Raw genomic sequence first — 13,228 nt, 5'->3', positions numbered from 1 at the left:
CGCGGTTTACCTCCGGTAATGTACATCGCCTGTCTGCGGTTTTGCAGGGAAGTGATGTCATTACAGGAAGAGGAAGCCGTGCAGAGAGTAAACACACAGATCACACACACAGACATCACAGACATAGAACACAGACACAGGACACAGACACATAGAACACACATAGAAAGAAAACTGAAATATAGAAAACAAAGAACGTGGGCTCCGCTGTATATTTACCGTCCAGCCGAGGTAAACACACAGCGGCGGCCCGGTATTCTCAGGCTGGGGAGGGAGAGGGGCAGGGTTAATGTCCCCCGCCTCACTCCCCCTCCCGCAGCCGAGAATATCAGCCGCAGCTGCCCCGGGACTGTCGCATGCATTATGCGGCAGCACCGGCGTGTCCCCGGCTCTTCTTGCCGCCGTGTAGCAGTGGCAGCAGGGTAATACAAGGGGTTAATGGTGGTCGATCACCGCCATTAACTCCAGGCTTGATCATGGCAGCGTCTATGAGACAGCTGACATGATCAACCCGTAAGTAAAGTGAATAAAACACACACACAGAAAAATCCTTTATTTTAAATAAAACAAACAAGCCTCGTTCACCATTTTATTAACCCCTCCCGCACCAAAGCTCCGGCGTAATCCACAGCTCCGACGTCCTGCGCTGCTTACATCCAGCCGCGACTGTCACAGACACAGCGCTGAATGAATGCAGCAGACAGCAGAGGTAATTTCTTTGTCGCTCCTAATTGGGAGACCCAGACAATTGGGTGTATAGCTATGCCTCCGGAGGCCACACAAAGTATTACACTAAAAGTGTAAAGCCCCTCCCCTTCAGCCTATACACCCCCCGTACTGCTACGGGCTCATCAGTTTTTATGCTTTGTGCGAAGGAGGTCAGACATCCACGCATAGCTCCACAGCTTAGTCAGCAGCAGCTGCTGACTATGTCGGATGGAAGAAAAGAGGGCCCATAACAGGGCCCCCAGCATGCTCCCTTCTCACCCCACTTTTGTCGGCGGTGTTGTTAAGGTTGAGGTATCCATTGCGGGTACGCAGGCTGGAGCCCACATGCTGCTTTCCTTCCCCATCCCTCAATTAGGGCTCTGGGTGAAGTGGGATCCCATCGGTCTCCAGGCACAGGAGACCGTGCTCCATCCACAGCTCCTGAGGACCCTGCTGGATAGGAGCCGAGTATCGTTCAGGGACATGGCCCTGCTACTTGGAGGTACTCTGTGTCCCCGTGGGGACTGCGCACAGCAACACTCCAGCATTGCTGGGTGTGCTAGTGCACCGGGGACAGCAGCGCTGGCTGCATGTGTGCCACTATACACTCAGCGTCGCTGAGTGTATTTGTGTAGGGGGACTGCCGCGCTGACCGCCGCTGCCATGGTTATGCCTGCGGCGCGGCTGGGACTGTTAGTGCGCCGGGGACTTCCGCGCCGACCGCGCTTATACGGCGGCCGCGCTTATAACTATAGTCCCCCGGCTTCTGCGGCCTAGTCTCATTCTTTTCCCGCTCCCAGCCCTGCCAGTCAGGGGAAGGGCGGGACGCTGTACAGGTCGGCAGCACTGAGGGCTGGAGCATGCTTTGCATACTCCACCCACCTCACTCTGCACAGTGGGGCACCAGTTCCCGCACTTTTCTGGGTCACGCCCACGGCTCCCTCCTCTCCCCAGGACGCTGGCAGCCATTCCTCTCAGCTCTGCTAACGCTGGAGAGGAGAGACAAGCTCAAAGAGACCCAGGCAGGAATTCTGGTGCCCACACAAACGCTTTGCGCAGGCGGTAAGCAGCACCTGTGGTGCTGGCCCCACTAGTGCAGAAGTGTATTTATAGTTTATATGATTATAGTCTATACTTTACACTGTAGGGTGCACTGTTGATTTGTGGCTATTTACCCTCCTGTATTGCTCAGAGGAGACAACAGCATGTCGTCCACAAATAGCAAGGGTGCCATGGCACAGACTTACTATGCTGCCTGTGCAGCATGTACGGCTATACTGCCGGCAGGTTCCACTGACCCTCATTGTGTGCAATGCTCGGCCCCTGTGGCACTTTCTCAGCCGGAGCCTCTGCTAGGGGTGGCCCAGGGAGAACCACCTGTTAACACTGTCCAGGTGACAGGGACGGAGTTTGCAGTTTTTACTGAAAGACTTTCTGAGACTATGGCTAAGATATTAGAAGCCTTGCAGTCCAGGCCGGCATCTCAAGCCAGGGGCACTGTGTTATCATTGTCCCCTGGTTCCCCTCAGTTGGAACAGCAATGTCTTCCCGGGGTGTCTCATGGATCCCAGGGTGAGGTCTCTGACACGGACCGCAGCCCCAGACCGACTAAGCGAGCTCGCTATGAAATTCCCTCGACATCATCACAATGTTCAGGGTCTCAGCGAGAGGACTCTCTGTATGATGAAGCGGAGGTAGCTGATCAGGATTCTGATCCTGAAGCCGCTCTCAACCTTGATACTCCTGATGGAGACGCCATAGTGAATGATCTTATTGCGTCCATCAATGAAATGTTGAATATTTCTCCCTCAGCTCCTCCAGTAGAGGAGTCAGCTTCTCAGCAGGAGAAATTCCGTTTCAGGTTTCCCAAGCGTACAAAGAGTATGTTTCTGGACCACTCTGACTTCAGAGAGGCAGTCCAGAAACACCGAGCTTATCCAGATAAGCGTTTTTCCAAGCGCCTTAAGGATACACGTTACCCTTTTCCCCCTGACGTGGTCAAGGGCTGGACTCAGTGTCCCAAGGTGGATCCTCCAATCTCCAGACTGGCGGCTAGATCCATAGTTGCAGTGGAAGATGGAGCTTCACTCAAGGATGCCACTGACAGACAGATGGAGCTCTGGTTGAAATCCATCTATGAAGCTATGGGCGCGTCTTTTGCTCCAGCATTCGCAGCCGTATGGGCACTCCAAGCTATCTCAGCTGGTCAGGCGCAAATTGACGCACTCACGTACGTCTGCGCCGCAGGTGGCGTCCATAACCTCTCAAACGTCGGCATTTGCGTCCTACGCTATTAATGCTGTCCTGGACTCTGCGACCCGTACGGCGGTTGCAGCCGCCAATTCGGTGGTAATACGCAGGGCCTTGTGGCTGCGGGAATGGAAGGCAGATTCGGCTTCCAAAAAGTGCTTAACTGGATTGCCATTTTCTGGCGACCGTTTGTTTGGTGAGAGATTGGATGAAATCATCAAACAATCCAAGGGAAAGGAAACATCCTTACCCCAAGCCAAACCAAAAACACCCCAACAGAGGAGGGGACAGTCGAGGTTTCGGTCCTTTCGGGGTGCGGGCAGGTCACAATTCTCCTCGTCCAAAAGGCCTCAGAAGGATCAGAGGAACGCCGACGCATGGCGGTCTAAATCACGCCCTAAAAAGACCGCCGGAGGTGCCGCTACCAAGGCGGCTTCCTCATGACTTACGGCCTCCTCACACCGCATCCTCGGTCGGTGGCAGGCTCTCCCGCTTTTGCGACTCCTGGCTGCCACAAGTAAAAGACCGTTGGGTGAGAGACATTTTGTCTCACGGTTACAGGATAGAGTTCAGCTCTCGTCCTCCGACTCGATTCTTCAGAACATCTCCGCCTCCCGAGCGAGCCGAGGCTCTTCTGCAGGCGGTGGGCATTCTGAAGGCAGAAGGAGTGGTGGTCCCGGTTCCTCTTCAGCAACAGGGTCACGGTTTCTACTCCAACCTGTTTGTGGTTCCAAAGAAGGACGGGTCCTTCCGTCCTGTTTTGGACCTAAAACTGCTCAACAAACACGTAAGGACCAGGCGGTTCCGGATGGAATCCCTCCGCTCCGTCATCGCCTCAATGTCCCAAGGAGATTTCCTAGCATCGATCGATATCAAGGATGCTTATCTCCACGTACCAATTGCTCCAGAGCATCAGCGCTTCTTGCGCTTCGCCATAGGAGACGAACACCTTCAGTTCGCGGCACTGCCGTTCGGCCTGGCGACAGCCCCAAGGGTTGTCACCAAGGTCATGGCTACAGTAGTTGCGGTCCTCCACTCTCAGGGTCACTCAGTGATACCTTACGTAGACGATCTGCTGGTCAAGGCACCCTCTCAAGAGGCATGCCAACACAGCCTCAACGTTACTCTGGAGATTCTCCAGAGTTTCGGGTGGATCATCAATTTTCCAAAGTCAAATCTGACACCGGTCCAATCACTGACATATCTTGGCATGGAGTTTCATACTCTTCCAGCGATAGTGAAGCTTCCGCTGGACAAACAGCGTTCACTACACACAGGGGTACAATCTCTCCTTCAAGGTCGGTCACACCCCTTGACGCACCTCATGCACTTCCTGGGGAAGATGGTGGCAGCAATGGAAGCAGTCCCTTTCGCGCAGTTTCACCTGCGTCCTCTTCAATGGGACATCCTACGCAAGTGGGACAGGAGGCCGACGTCCCTAGACAGGAACGTCTCCCTCTCTCAAGCAACCAAAGCTTCCCTTCGGTGGTGGCTTCTTCCCACCTCATTATCGAAAGGGAAATCCTTCCTACCCCCATCCTGGGCGGTGGTCACGACGGACGCGAGCCTGTCAGGTTGGGGAGCAGTTTTTCTCCACCACAGGGCTCAGGGTACGTGGACTCAGCAAGAGTCCTCACTTCAGATCAATGTTCTGGAGATCAGGGCAGTGTATCTTGCCCTAAAAGCGTTCCAGCAGTGGCTGGAAGGCAAGCAGATCCGAATTCAGTCGGACAACTCCACAGCGGCGGCTTACATCAACCACCAAGGTGGGACACGCAGTCGGCAAGCCTTCCAGGAAGTCCGGAGGATTCTGCTGTGGGTGGAAGCCACAGCATCCACCATATCCGCAGTTCACATCCCGGGCGTAGAAAACTGGGAAGCAGACTTTCTCAGTCGCCAGGGCATGGACGCAGGGGAATGGTCCCTTCACCCGGACGTGTTTCAGGAGATCTGTTGCCGCTGGGGGATGCCGGACGTCGACCTAATGGCGTCACGGCACAACAACAAGGTCCCAACATTCATGGCTCGATCTCAAGATCACAGAGCTCTGGCGGCAGACGCCTTAGTTCAGGATTGGTCGCAGTTTCAGCTTCCTTATGTGTTTCTTCCTCTGGCTCTGTTGCCCAGAGTGTTACGCAAGATAAGGGCCGACTGCCGCCGCGCCATCCTCGTCGCTCCAGACTGGCCGAGGAGGTCGTGGTACCCGGATCTGTGGCATCTCACGGTCGGCCAACCGTGGGCACTGCCAGACCGACCAGATTTGCTGTCTCAAGGGCCGTTTTTCCATCTGAATTCTGCGGCCCTCAACCTGACTGTGTGGCCATTGAGTCCTGGATCCTAGCGTCTTCAGGATTATCTCAAGAGGTCATTGCCACTATGAGACAGGCTAGGAAGCCAACGTCCGCCAAGATCTACCACAGGACGTGGAAAATATTCCTGTCGTGGTGCTCTGCTCAGGCGTTTTCTCCCTGGCCATTTGCCTTGCCCACTTTTCATCTCAATCAGGACATCTCCTTACCCTCGTTTTGTCCTCATCCAGTTCACCAATGTGAAAAGGATTTGCACTTGTTAGATCTGGTGAGAGCACTCAGACTCTACATTTCTCGTACGGCGCCCCTGCGCCGCTCCGATGCTCTCTTTGTCCTTGTCGCTGGCCAGTGTAAAGGGACACAAGCTTCCAAATCAACCCTGGCTCGGTGGATCAAGGAACCAATTCTCGAAGCTTACCGTTCCTCGGGGCTTCCGGTTCCCTCAGGACTGAAGGCCCATTCTACCAGGGCCGTGGGAGCGTCCTGGGCCTTGCGACACCAGGCTACGGCTCAGCAGATGTGTCAGGCAACTACCTGGTCGAGCCTGCACACTTTCACGAAACACTATCAGATGCATACCTATGCTTCGGCAGATGCCAGCCTAGGTAGGCGAGTCCTTCAGGCGGCAGTTGCCCACCTGTAGGACGGAGCCGTTACGGCTCTATTATGAGGTATTATTTACCCACCCAGGGACTGCTTTTGGACGTCCCAATTGTCTGGGTCTCCCAATTAGGAGCGACAAAGAAGAAGGGAATTTTGTTTACTTACCGTAAATTCCTTTTCTTCTAGCTCCAATTGGGAGACCCAGCACCCGCCCCTGTTTTTTGTATACACATGTGGTTCATGTTAAATGGTTTCAGTTCTCCGATATTCCTTCGGATTGAATTTACTTTAAACCAGTTTATAATTTTTTCCTCCTTCTGGCTTTTGCACCAAAACTGATGAGCCCGTAGCAGTACGGGGGGTGTATAGGCTGAAGGGGAGGGGCTTTACACTTTTAGTGTAATACTTTGTGTGGCCTCCGGAGGCATAGCTATACACCCAATTGTCTGGGTCTCCCAATTGGAGCTAGAAGAAAAGGAATTTACGGTAAGTAAACAAAATTCCCTTCTTCCGGTCATTTCCCACGGCCGGTAATGTGAACTCACTGCCGACCGTGGGAAATGCAGCGATCTGTCCTCTATCTATCTATCTATCCCTCTATCTATTCTTCTGTCTATCTATCTACTATCTCAGAATTAAATGACTTTTTTTTTTCTTCAATGTGCTTTATTGCATTGAATGCAATAAAGCACATCCCAACCCGCACGCGGCAAAACCGCGGCAATACCGCGAACAATACCGCGGCAAACCGCATGCGGTTTTCGGGTGCGGTTTGCCGCGGTTTTTTACCGCGGGTGCGGTAATCTTTGAGAGCATGCGGAATTTTCTCAAGAAAATTCCATTTCCCAGTGCGCACATAGCCTTAGGGTTATGGACCGGCTTATTTACCTACAGAGGTGTCTTGTTGGAGGTGTATGGTGCTTTCATTTGGGCGGTGTATTTTAGCTATGGGATATCTGTCTGTTCATACAAATTATTATACCAGCCATATTTGTTCTCTTCTAAAGCTCCATGATGGCATTTACAGTACAGTTTTGGATGCAACGTTTGTTATGGTGGCCAGAGACCCGGAGAACAGGAGGTATGTGTGTAGGAAGAGACCTGACAGTCTAGGTGAGCATGTTGTGGAAAAGCTATTGGGGATTGCCTCCAGACTAGTAATCCGAGATACATAGTCTCCGCCGACTTCTCAATGTATGGTTTGTTTTTTTCTGAAAATCTTCAGCAGTTCAGTGTATTGATCCCTGGTTGCAATAATGAAGCCAGTGTCTGACGCATGTTGCCTGCAGTTTGAGCAGCATGAATCTACTGTCCTATGGTAGTTTGTGATATACTATCACCTGATTATACATTACGCTATGCTTGTATCTTCACACCATCAGGCCTGCATTTGTCAATCCAATAGTCCCAGATGGACCTGAAGAAGAAAAGCTTTTACAGCAAGGGGAATGTATGTACTTGTGATTTTCTGTTTTCTCTACTATCTTGTATGTATATTGGCAACCTTGCTTATTTAATTAGAACTTTTTTCATTTATGTTACTTGTAGTGAACAAGTTGAGAAGAGTTGAATTTAGTACAGCATCTTTACTAAAAATGGCTCCAACCGCTGAAGAAAGGAAGATTGTACATGACATGTTTCTAAACACACTAGATACAAAGTAAGGGCCAAGGAAACAAAAATGCTGAAAACTGTTTAGTGATGTTTTTCTGCTATATAGGTCTGATCTAAAAGAGTCATCTCACCACAGGCATATGGCATATCCACCTTCACCTGTCTTACAACCCCCATTCCGATTGGTTCCCAACCTGTCTTTCGGAAAAGGTAGAGCCATCTAGATTGCAGCTCTGAATACAGCCAAGAGAGAGGTGCTTGCGAGGCTACTTATTTTGTCCAAGCAGGTTGGGCACCAGTTAGAACTGGGGTCTGAAGATAATTCTGGAGATATATGGGGTCCCAACTCTTGACGATCTCCTTTGTTCCCGATGCGCTCCTAGTGTTGTGGACAGAACAGCTGATCTGTACATCTGAATGGCATTATTTATGGAGCATGTGAATAGAAGTCTAAATTACTGTTTACAAACTGGGCTGAATTTCTTTGACAGAAATTTGTCATTTGTGAACATACTGTGCCATTGTCTTCTCAAAAAAACATAGATGAATTTGCCATATCATTAAAATCACCTGCCTAATATTGTACAGAGCCCTATTGTGCTGGCAAAGGGCCATGACCTATATAGACTGGAGGCATGGACTCCACAAGATCTGACAGTGTCCTGTGGTACCATGACAGTTAGGCCTAGGACACACAGCGAGTAAAACGAGCCGAGTAAAATGCGATTTAAAAAATTTAATTCAAGTCGGGCCCATGTTACTCTATGGGGCCATTCCCATCTGCAATTTATTTTTTTCTCAGGCCTAAACGGACCGAGAAAACAGTCACAGCATACTGCGGGTGTAATCTGATGCGTATTCACTCGCACCCATACAAGTCTATGAGTGCAACAGAAACATTGCACTGCACTCGGATAATACCGTAGTGCCGTGCGATAATCGCATCAGCTGATAATGGAGGAGATGGGGCGATTAGTCCATCCCTCTCCTCCGCAGCTGTGATCCGATCGCAGGATCGGATCACAATATAATGACAAGCCACTCTCAGCAGAGCAGTAGCCGAGGGTCATTAGCATATCGCATCCGATGCTCTCGCATCACATGTCATACGCTCGTGTGTCCCTAGCCTAAATGCAGATCCTTTTTTAAGTCCTCTAATTTGCAGGAAGTTGTGAGTTAAGGCCTCCATGGATCACATTTGTTTTTCTGGCCCATCATTCAGATACTCCACTGGATTAGCATGTGATGAATTTGGAGAACAAGTGAAAACCTTACATTTTTTGTCATATTCCTCAAATAATTTCTGAACAGGGTAATAGTGCATTCTGCAGGGTGACAGAATACATTATAAGGCCCTGTGCGCACACTGAGTTTTTACCCGCGGTTTTACCCGCGGTTTTGCTGTGGAAATTTCTTGAGAAATGTTTGAAATCTTTCTGCAGACATTTCCCAGCAAAACCTATGGGAAAAAAACATAGCTGTGCGCACACTGCGTTTTTTTCTCAAGAAAATTCTTTCTGCAGAATTTCTTGAGAAAATTTCTTGAGAAAATGTGCATATCACTTCTTTTCCGCAGGTAGCTGCGGTATTTAACTCCATTCACTGTAATGTAATCGCAAAATCCCGGGGGTATATCGCAGGTAGCAAATGATGTGCGGTATACCCTCGGTATAGCTGCGATTTACCTGCGGTACTGCTCATCACTGCCTGCGGTTTTGCAGGGGAGTGATGTCATTATGACAGGAAGAGGAAGCGGAGCAGAGTAAACACACACGTCACACTCCCTGGACGCCGCACGGAAGCACTTCCGTGTGACCTCCAGGTGCCCGTGCAGTCTGTGTCCTGCTCCAGCCCCGCGGCTGCCCGCACAGCAGTGTCAGTGTTTGCCCGCAGTATCAGCAGCTTCTCTCGCTGCAGTGCTGGCAGCCGTGGGGATGCCGAGCGCTGCTGTCAGGAGGTTAGATGAGATCATTACCTGCTGTGACGATCTCCTGCTCTCCTGACGTCAGCGCGGTCACTGCCGTCTATGCCTGTCTCGCGGGCGGCCCGAGACTGTCACTAGCAGTGACGTCACGGGCTCTCGCGATACTGCTGAGAACGCGGCGGGCATAGAAGTCAGTGACAGCGCTGACGTCAGCAGTGCAGGAGATCATCACAGCAGGTAATGATCTCATCTAACCTCCTGATGGCAGCGCTCGTCATCCCCTGATAGTATTCTCTGCATTTGTCCTGAGGAAGAGGACGGATATGTCCTTGAAACGCGTAGACCTGTGAAAATAAAGAAAAGAGATCTATTAATTTCATCTGTACTCCTGTGGTTTGGCGCGGTATTTAAACCTGCTTTTCTCCTACTGTCCGTAATTACTCCGTTTTGCGGGACTGCTGCCTTCCACGTTACTTTTATGCTGACAAAGGGGTTGTGACTGTCACAACCTCATCAGGTGAGTGTCCCTTCTTACATTCACCTCACACTGTTATACCGGGTAAGACCCTATTTGCGCCTTTTCTTCCCACAGCCTTTTTCCTTCTGGATATCGGAATTGGATCATCATACCTTCATTGACTGGGACAGTGACTATGGTACGGATCGCCGTGGGACCCCCTTATTGGATTACTCCGGACGTGGAATTGATTGTTCTTTTCAATAAATTGGTGAAAGAGGGAATGTTTTGGGGAGTGTTTTTTCAAATAAAACTTTTTTTGTTGTCTATTTTTTATTTTTTACTGACTGGGTTTGTGATGTCAGGTATCTGATAGATGCGTGACATCACTAACCCCAGGGCTTGATGCCAGGTGACATTACACATCTGGCATCAACCCCATATATTATCTTGTTTGCCACCGCACCAGGGCAACGGGATGAGTTGGGGCGAAGCGCCAGGATTGGCACGTCTAATAGATGCGCCACTTCTGGAGCGGCTCTAGCCCGCTATTTTTAGGCTGTGGAGTGTCCAATAACAGTGGACCTCCCTAGTCTGAGAATATCAGACCCCAGCTGCTGCTTTACCTTGGCTGGTGATCCAATTTGGGGGGGGGGGCACGTTTTTTGTTTTAAATTATTTATTTAATGTAAAATAACAGCGTGGGGTGCCCTCAGTTTTAGATTACCAGCCAAGGTGAAGCTGCCAGCTGTGGTCTGCAGGCTGCAGCCGTCTGCTTTACCCTAGCTGGCTACAAAAGATAGGGGGTGTCACAAACCACCGGGGGGGTCACTCAGAAATCCCCCGCGCTGGCTACCAGTACGTCACAATCGGGGGGTAACAAGTGGGGGTCACCCCTCCTTTATACCTCCCGACCGACAGACAGAGCACGTGACGCGCTCTCTAGCGCCCCTCTTATAGTCAGGCCAATTATGGAATTGCCCGACAATAAGCAAGGAGGCCGCTATACTACTTATGCCGATTATTGAAGGGTCCCCGGTGAGAGTAAGGTATATATTCCCCCGACCTCCGCGGGCGGAATATATAATATCTTCCCGAATCTCACTGGCCTCCCCACAATAATCCTTGGCACAACTCGCTGCCACCAACCGATTTACGGTAACTATTAGCCGAACACACGGACGTGGGATTCGAGATCGAGATAACAGAACAGCTCAAGATTAATTATATACTTTAATCAGCCTAAAGCACACTAGAACTACAATATATACAATAGGGAATCTACAGAATATACATATGTCAGAGTACAGTTACAATCAAAGCATGGGTTACAAACAGGCATACACAGTTCCAGCAGTTACCTTGTTGCGTCTGGCCACAGGGGGGCGCTGTAGACCAGGTTTCCAGGAACTCCCACAGATGTTTCCTACACGTGCCCCCAGCGAGAAGAACCTTGGAAAATGGCCGAAGCAGGGTTATCAACCTGGGCAAATCCAGGTCTCCTCCTACCTTAGTGACCTCACGGGGAAGCACTGCCACTCCCCCTGCATGGATCAGAATTATCCAGAAAAGGGGATTTTGGCCATAACTGTGCCTGGGAGCGTCGTAGACGGACGTCAACGCTCTCATTGTGACAGTTATGAATTTAGCTACAGAACGAGGGGACTCATGACCTGTCTACGAGTTCCCATATGGCTGATATCACGTTTGGTGTGTTTCCCAATGTCCTACTTCCATAAAAAGGGTGTGCCAGCATCGTCCACATGCGGAGACACCATTTCTATGGTTGCCATATTTATCGGAAATATGGCTTGCGAGATATGAACCATTTTTTACTGGAGTCGTTCTGTCTGGCTACTTCCATAGCCTTGCTAATGAGATAGCAGCCCCAGCTACAGGGTGACGGCAGGGAGTCATCCTGGATCCATTGTCCTCACATCATCTCATTTCCATATCACAGGACATGGCCATGGATGTGTAAGTGGAATGTGACACCTTCCAGATGCTGCACATTGAGAATAAGAAGGGAGGGGGGCACTGCCAGGGAGTGATGAGAGCAATTATGACTTCTCGTCATAATTCCTCTTCATATCCCAGGCTTTACCTCACACCTCCCCCCTTTTGAGGGCGCTAGGGGGCAGCACACTCCGGTGTTCCCCCGTGCGCCCGTCCGCGACCCCTCCTTGTCTGGACAGCCCGTCTGCGTTACCGTGGTCACGGCCCCTTTTGTGGCGAATGGTGAAGTCGTATTGCTGGAGCGCAAGGCTCCATCGCAACAATCGCCCATTCGTCCCAGAGACGGTGTGCAACCAGCTGAGGGGATTGTGGTCCGTCTCCACGATGAAGTGGCGCCCGTATAGATAGGGTTGCAGACGCTGCAGGGCCCACACTATGGCCAGGCACTCCTTCTCCATTGTAGAATAGGCCACTTCCCTTGGTAACAGCTTCCTGCTCAGGTACAAGACTGGGTGCTCTTGGCTCGCAGAGCCCACCTGGCTGAGCACCGCACCGAGGCCGAAGTCACTGGCGTCGGTCTGTACTACAAACGGCCGCGTGAAGTCGGCTGCCTGTAGCACGGGCGGGCTGGACAGGGCGTCCTTTAGGGCCCGGAAGGCTGTCTCGCAGTCCACTGTCCAATCGACTGCAGAGGGCAGCTTCTTCTTGGTGAGGTCCGTCAAGGGCTTTGCCAGGCTACTATAGCATGGAACAAACCTCCTATAGTACCCAGCGGTCCCCAAGAAGGACATCACCTGCTTCTTGGTCCTGGGGGTGGGCCAGGATGCGATGGCCTCCACTTTCTCAGGCTCGGGCTTCAGCGTTCCCCCACCTACCCGGTGACCGAGGTACTGGACCTCGCTCATGGCCAGCTGACACTTTCCCGGCTTGATGGTCAGACCTGCCCGGTGGATCCGCCTGAGCACCTGTGCTAGATGCTCTAGGTGGTCCTCCCAGGTGGGACTGAAGACGGCAATGTCATCCAGGTACGCGGCCGCGTACCCTTCAAGTCCCTTGAGCAGGGTGTTGACCATCCGCTGGAAAGTGGCAGGGGCATTCCTCATCCCGAATGGCATCACCGTGGACTCGTACAGTCCAAATGGGGTAATAAAGGCAGAGCGTTCCCTGGCCTTGCGAGTCAGGGGGATCTGCCAATATCCCCGGCTCAGGTCCATGATGGTCAGGTACTGAACCCCGGCCAACTGATCGAGCAGGTCATCGATGCGTGGCATTGGGTACGCATCGGCGACCGTGACAGCATTGAGCCCCCTGTAGTCCACGCAGAACCGAGTGGTTCGGTCCTTCTTAGGGACGAGGACTACAGGCGAGGCCCAAGCGCTGTTGGATGCCTGGATCACCCCCAGCTCC

General features: G+C 51.4%; 1 protein-coding gene across 1 annotated transcript in view; it reads left to right on the top strand.

Moving 5' to 3' along the window:
• The window catches only part of ACOT9 (acyl-CoA thioesterase 9), a 112,961-nt gene that overhangs the window by 69,508 nt on the left and 30,225 nt on the right, over positions 1–13,228 (top strand). The window contains 3 exon segments of the mRNA XM_075333374.1: positions 6,878–6,951; positions 7,253–7,320; positions 7,419–7,530. Of these exon segments, the coding sequence (XP_075189489.1) occupies positions 6,878–6,951; positions 7,253–7,320; positions 7,419–7,530 (254 nt within the window).

The sequence above is a fragment of the Anomaloglossus baeobatrachus genome, chromosome 2 (genome assembly GCF_048569485.1).
Source record: "Anomaloglossus baeobatrachus isolate aAnoBae1 chromosome 2, aAnoBae1.hap1, whole genome shotgun sequence".
Classification (NCBI taxonomy): domain Eukaryota; kingdom Metazoa; phylum Chordata; class Amphibia; order Anura; family Aromobatidae; genus Anomaloglossus; species Anomaloglossus baeobatrachus.
This window is presented reverse-complemented; position numbering and strand designations above follow the sequence as displayed.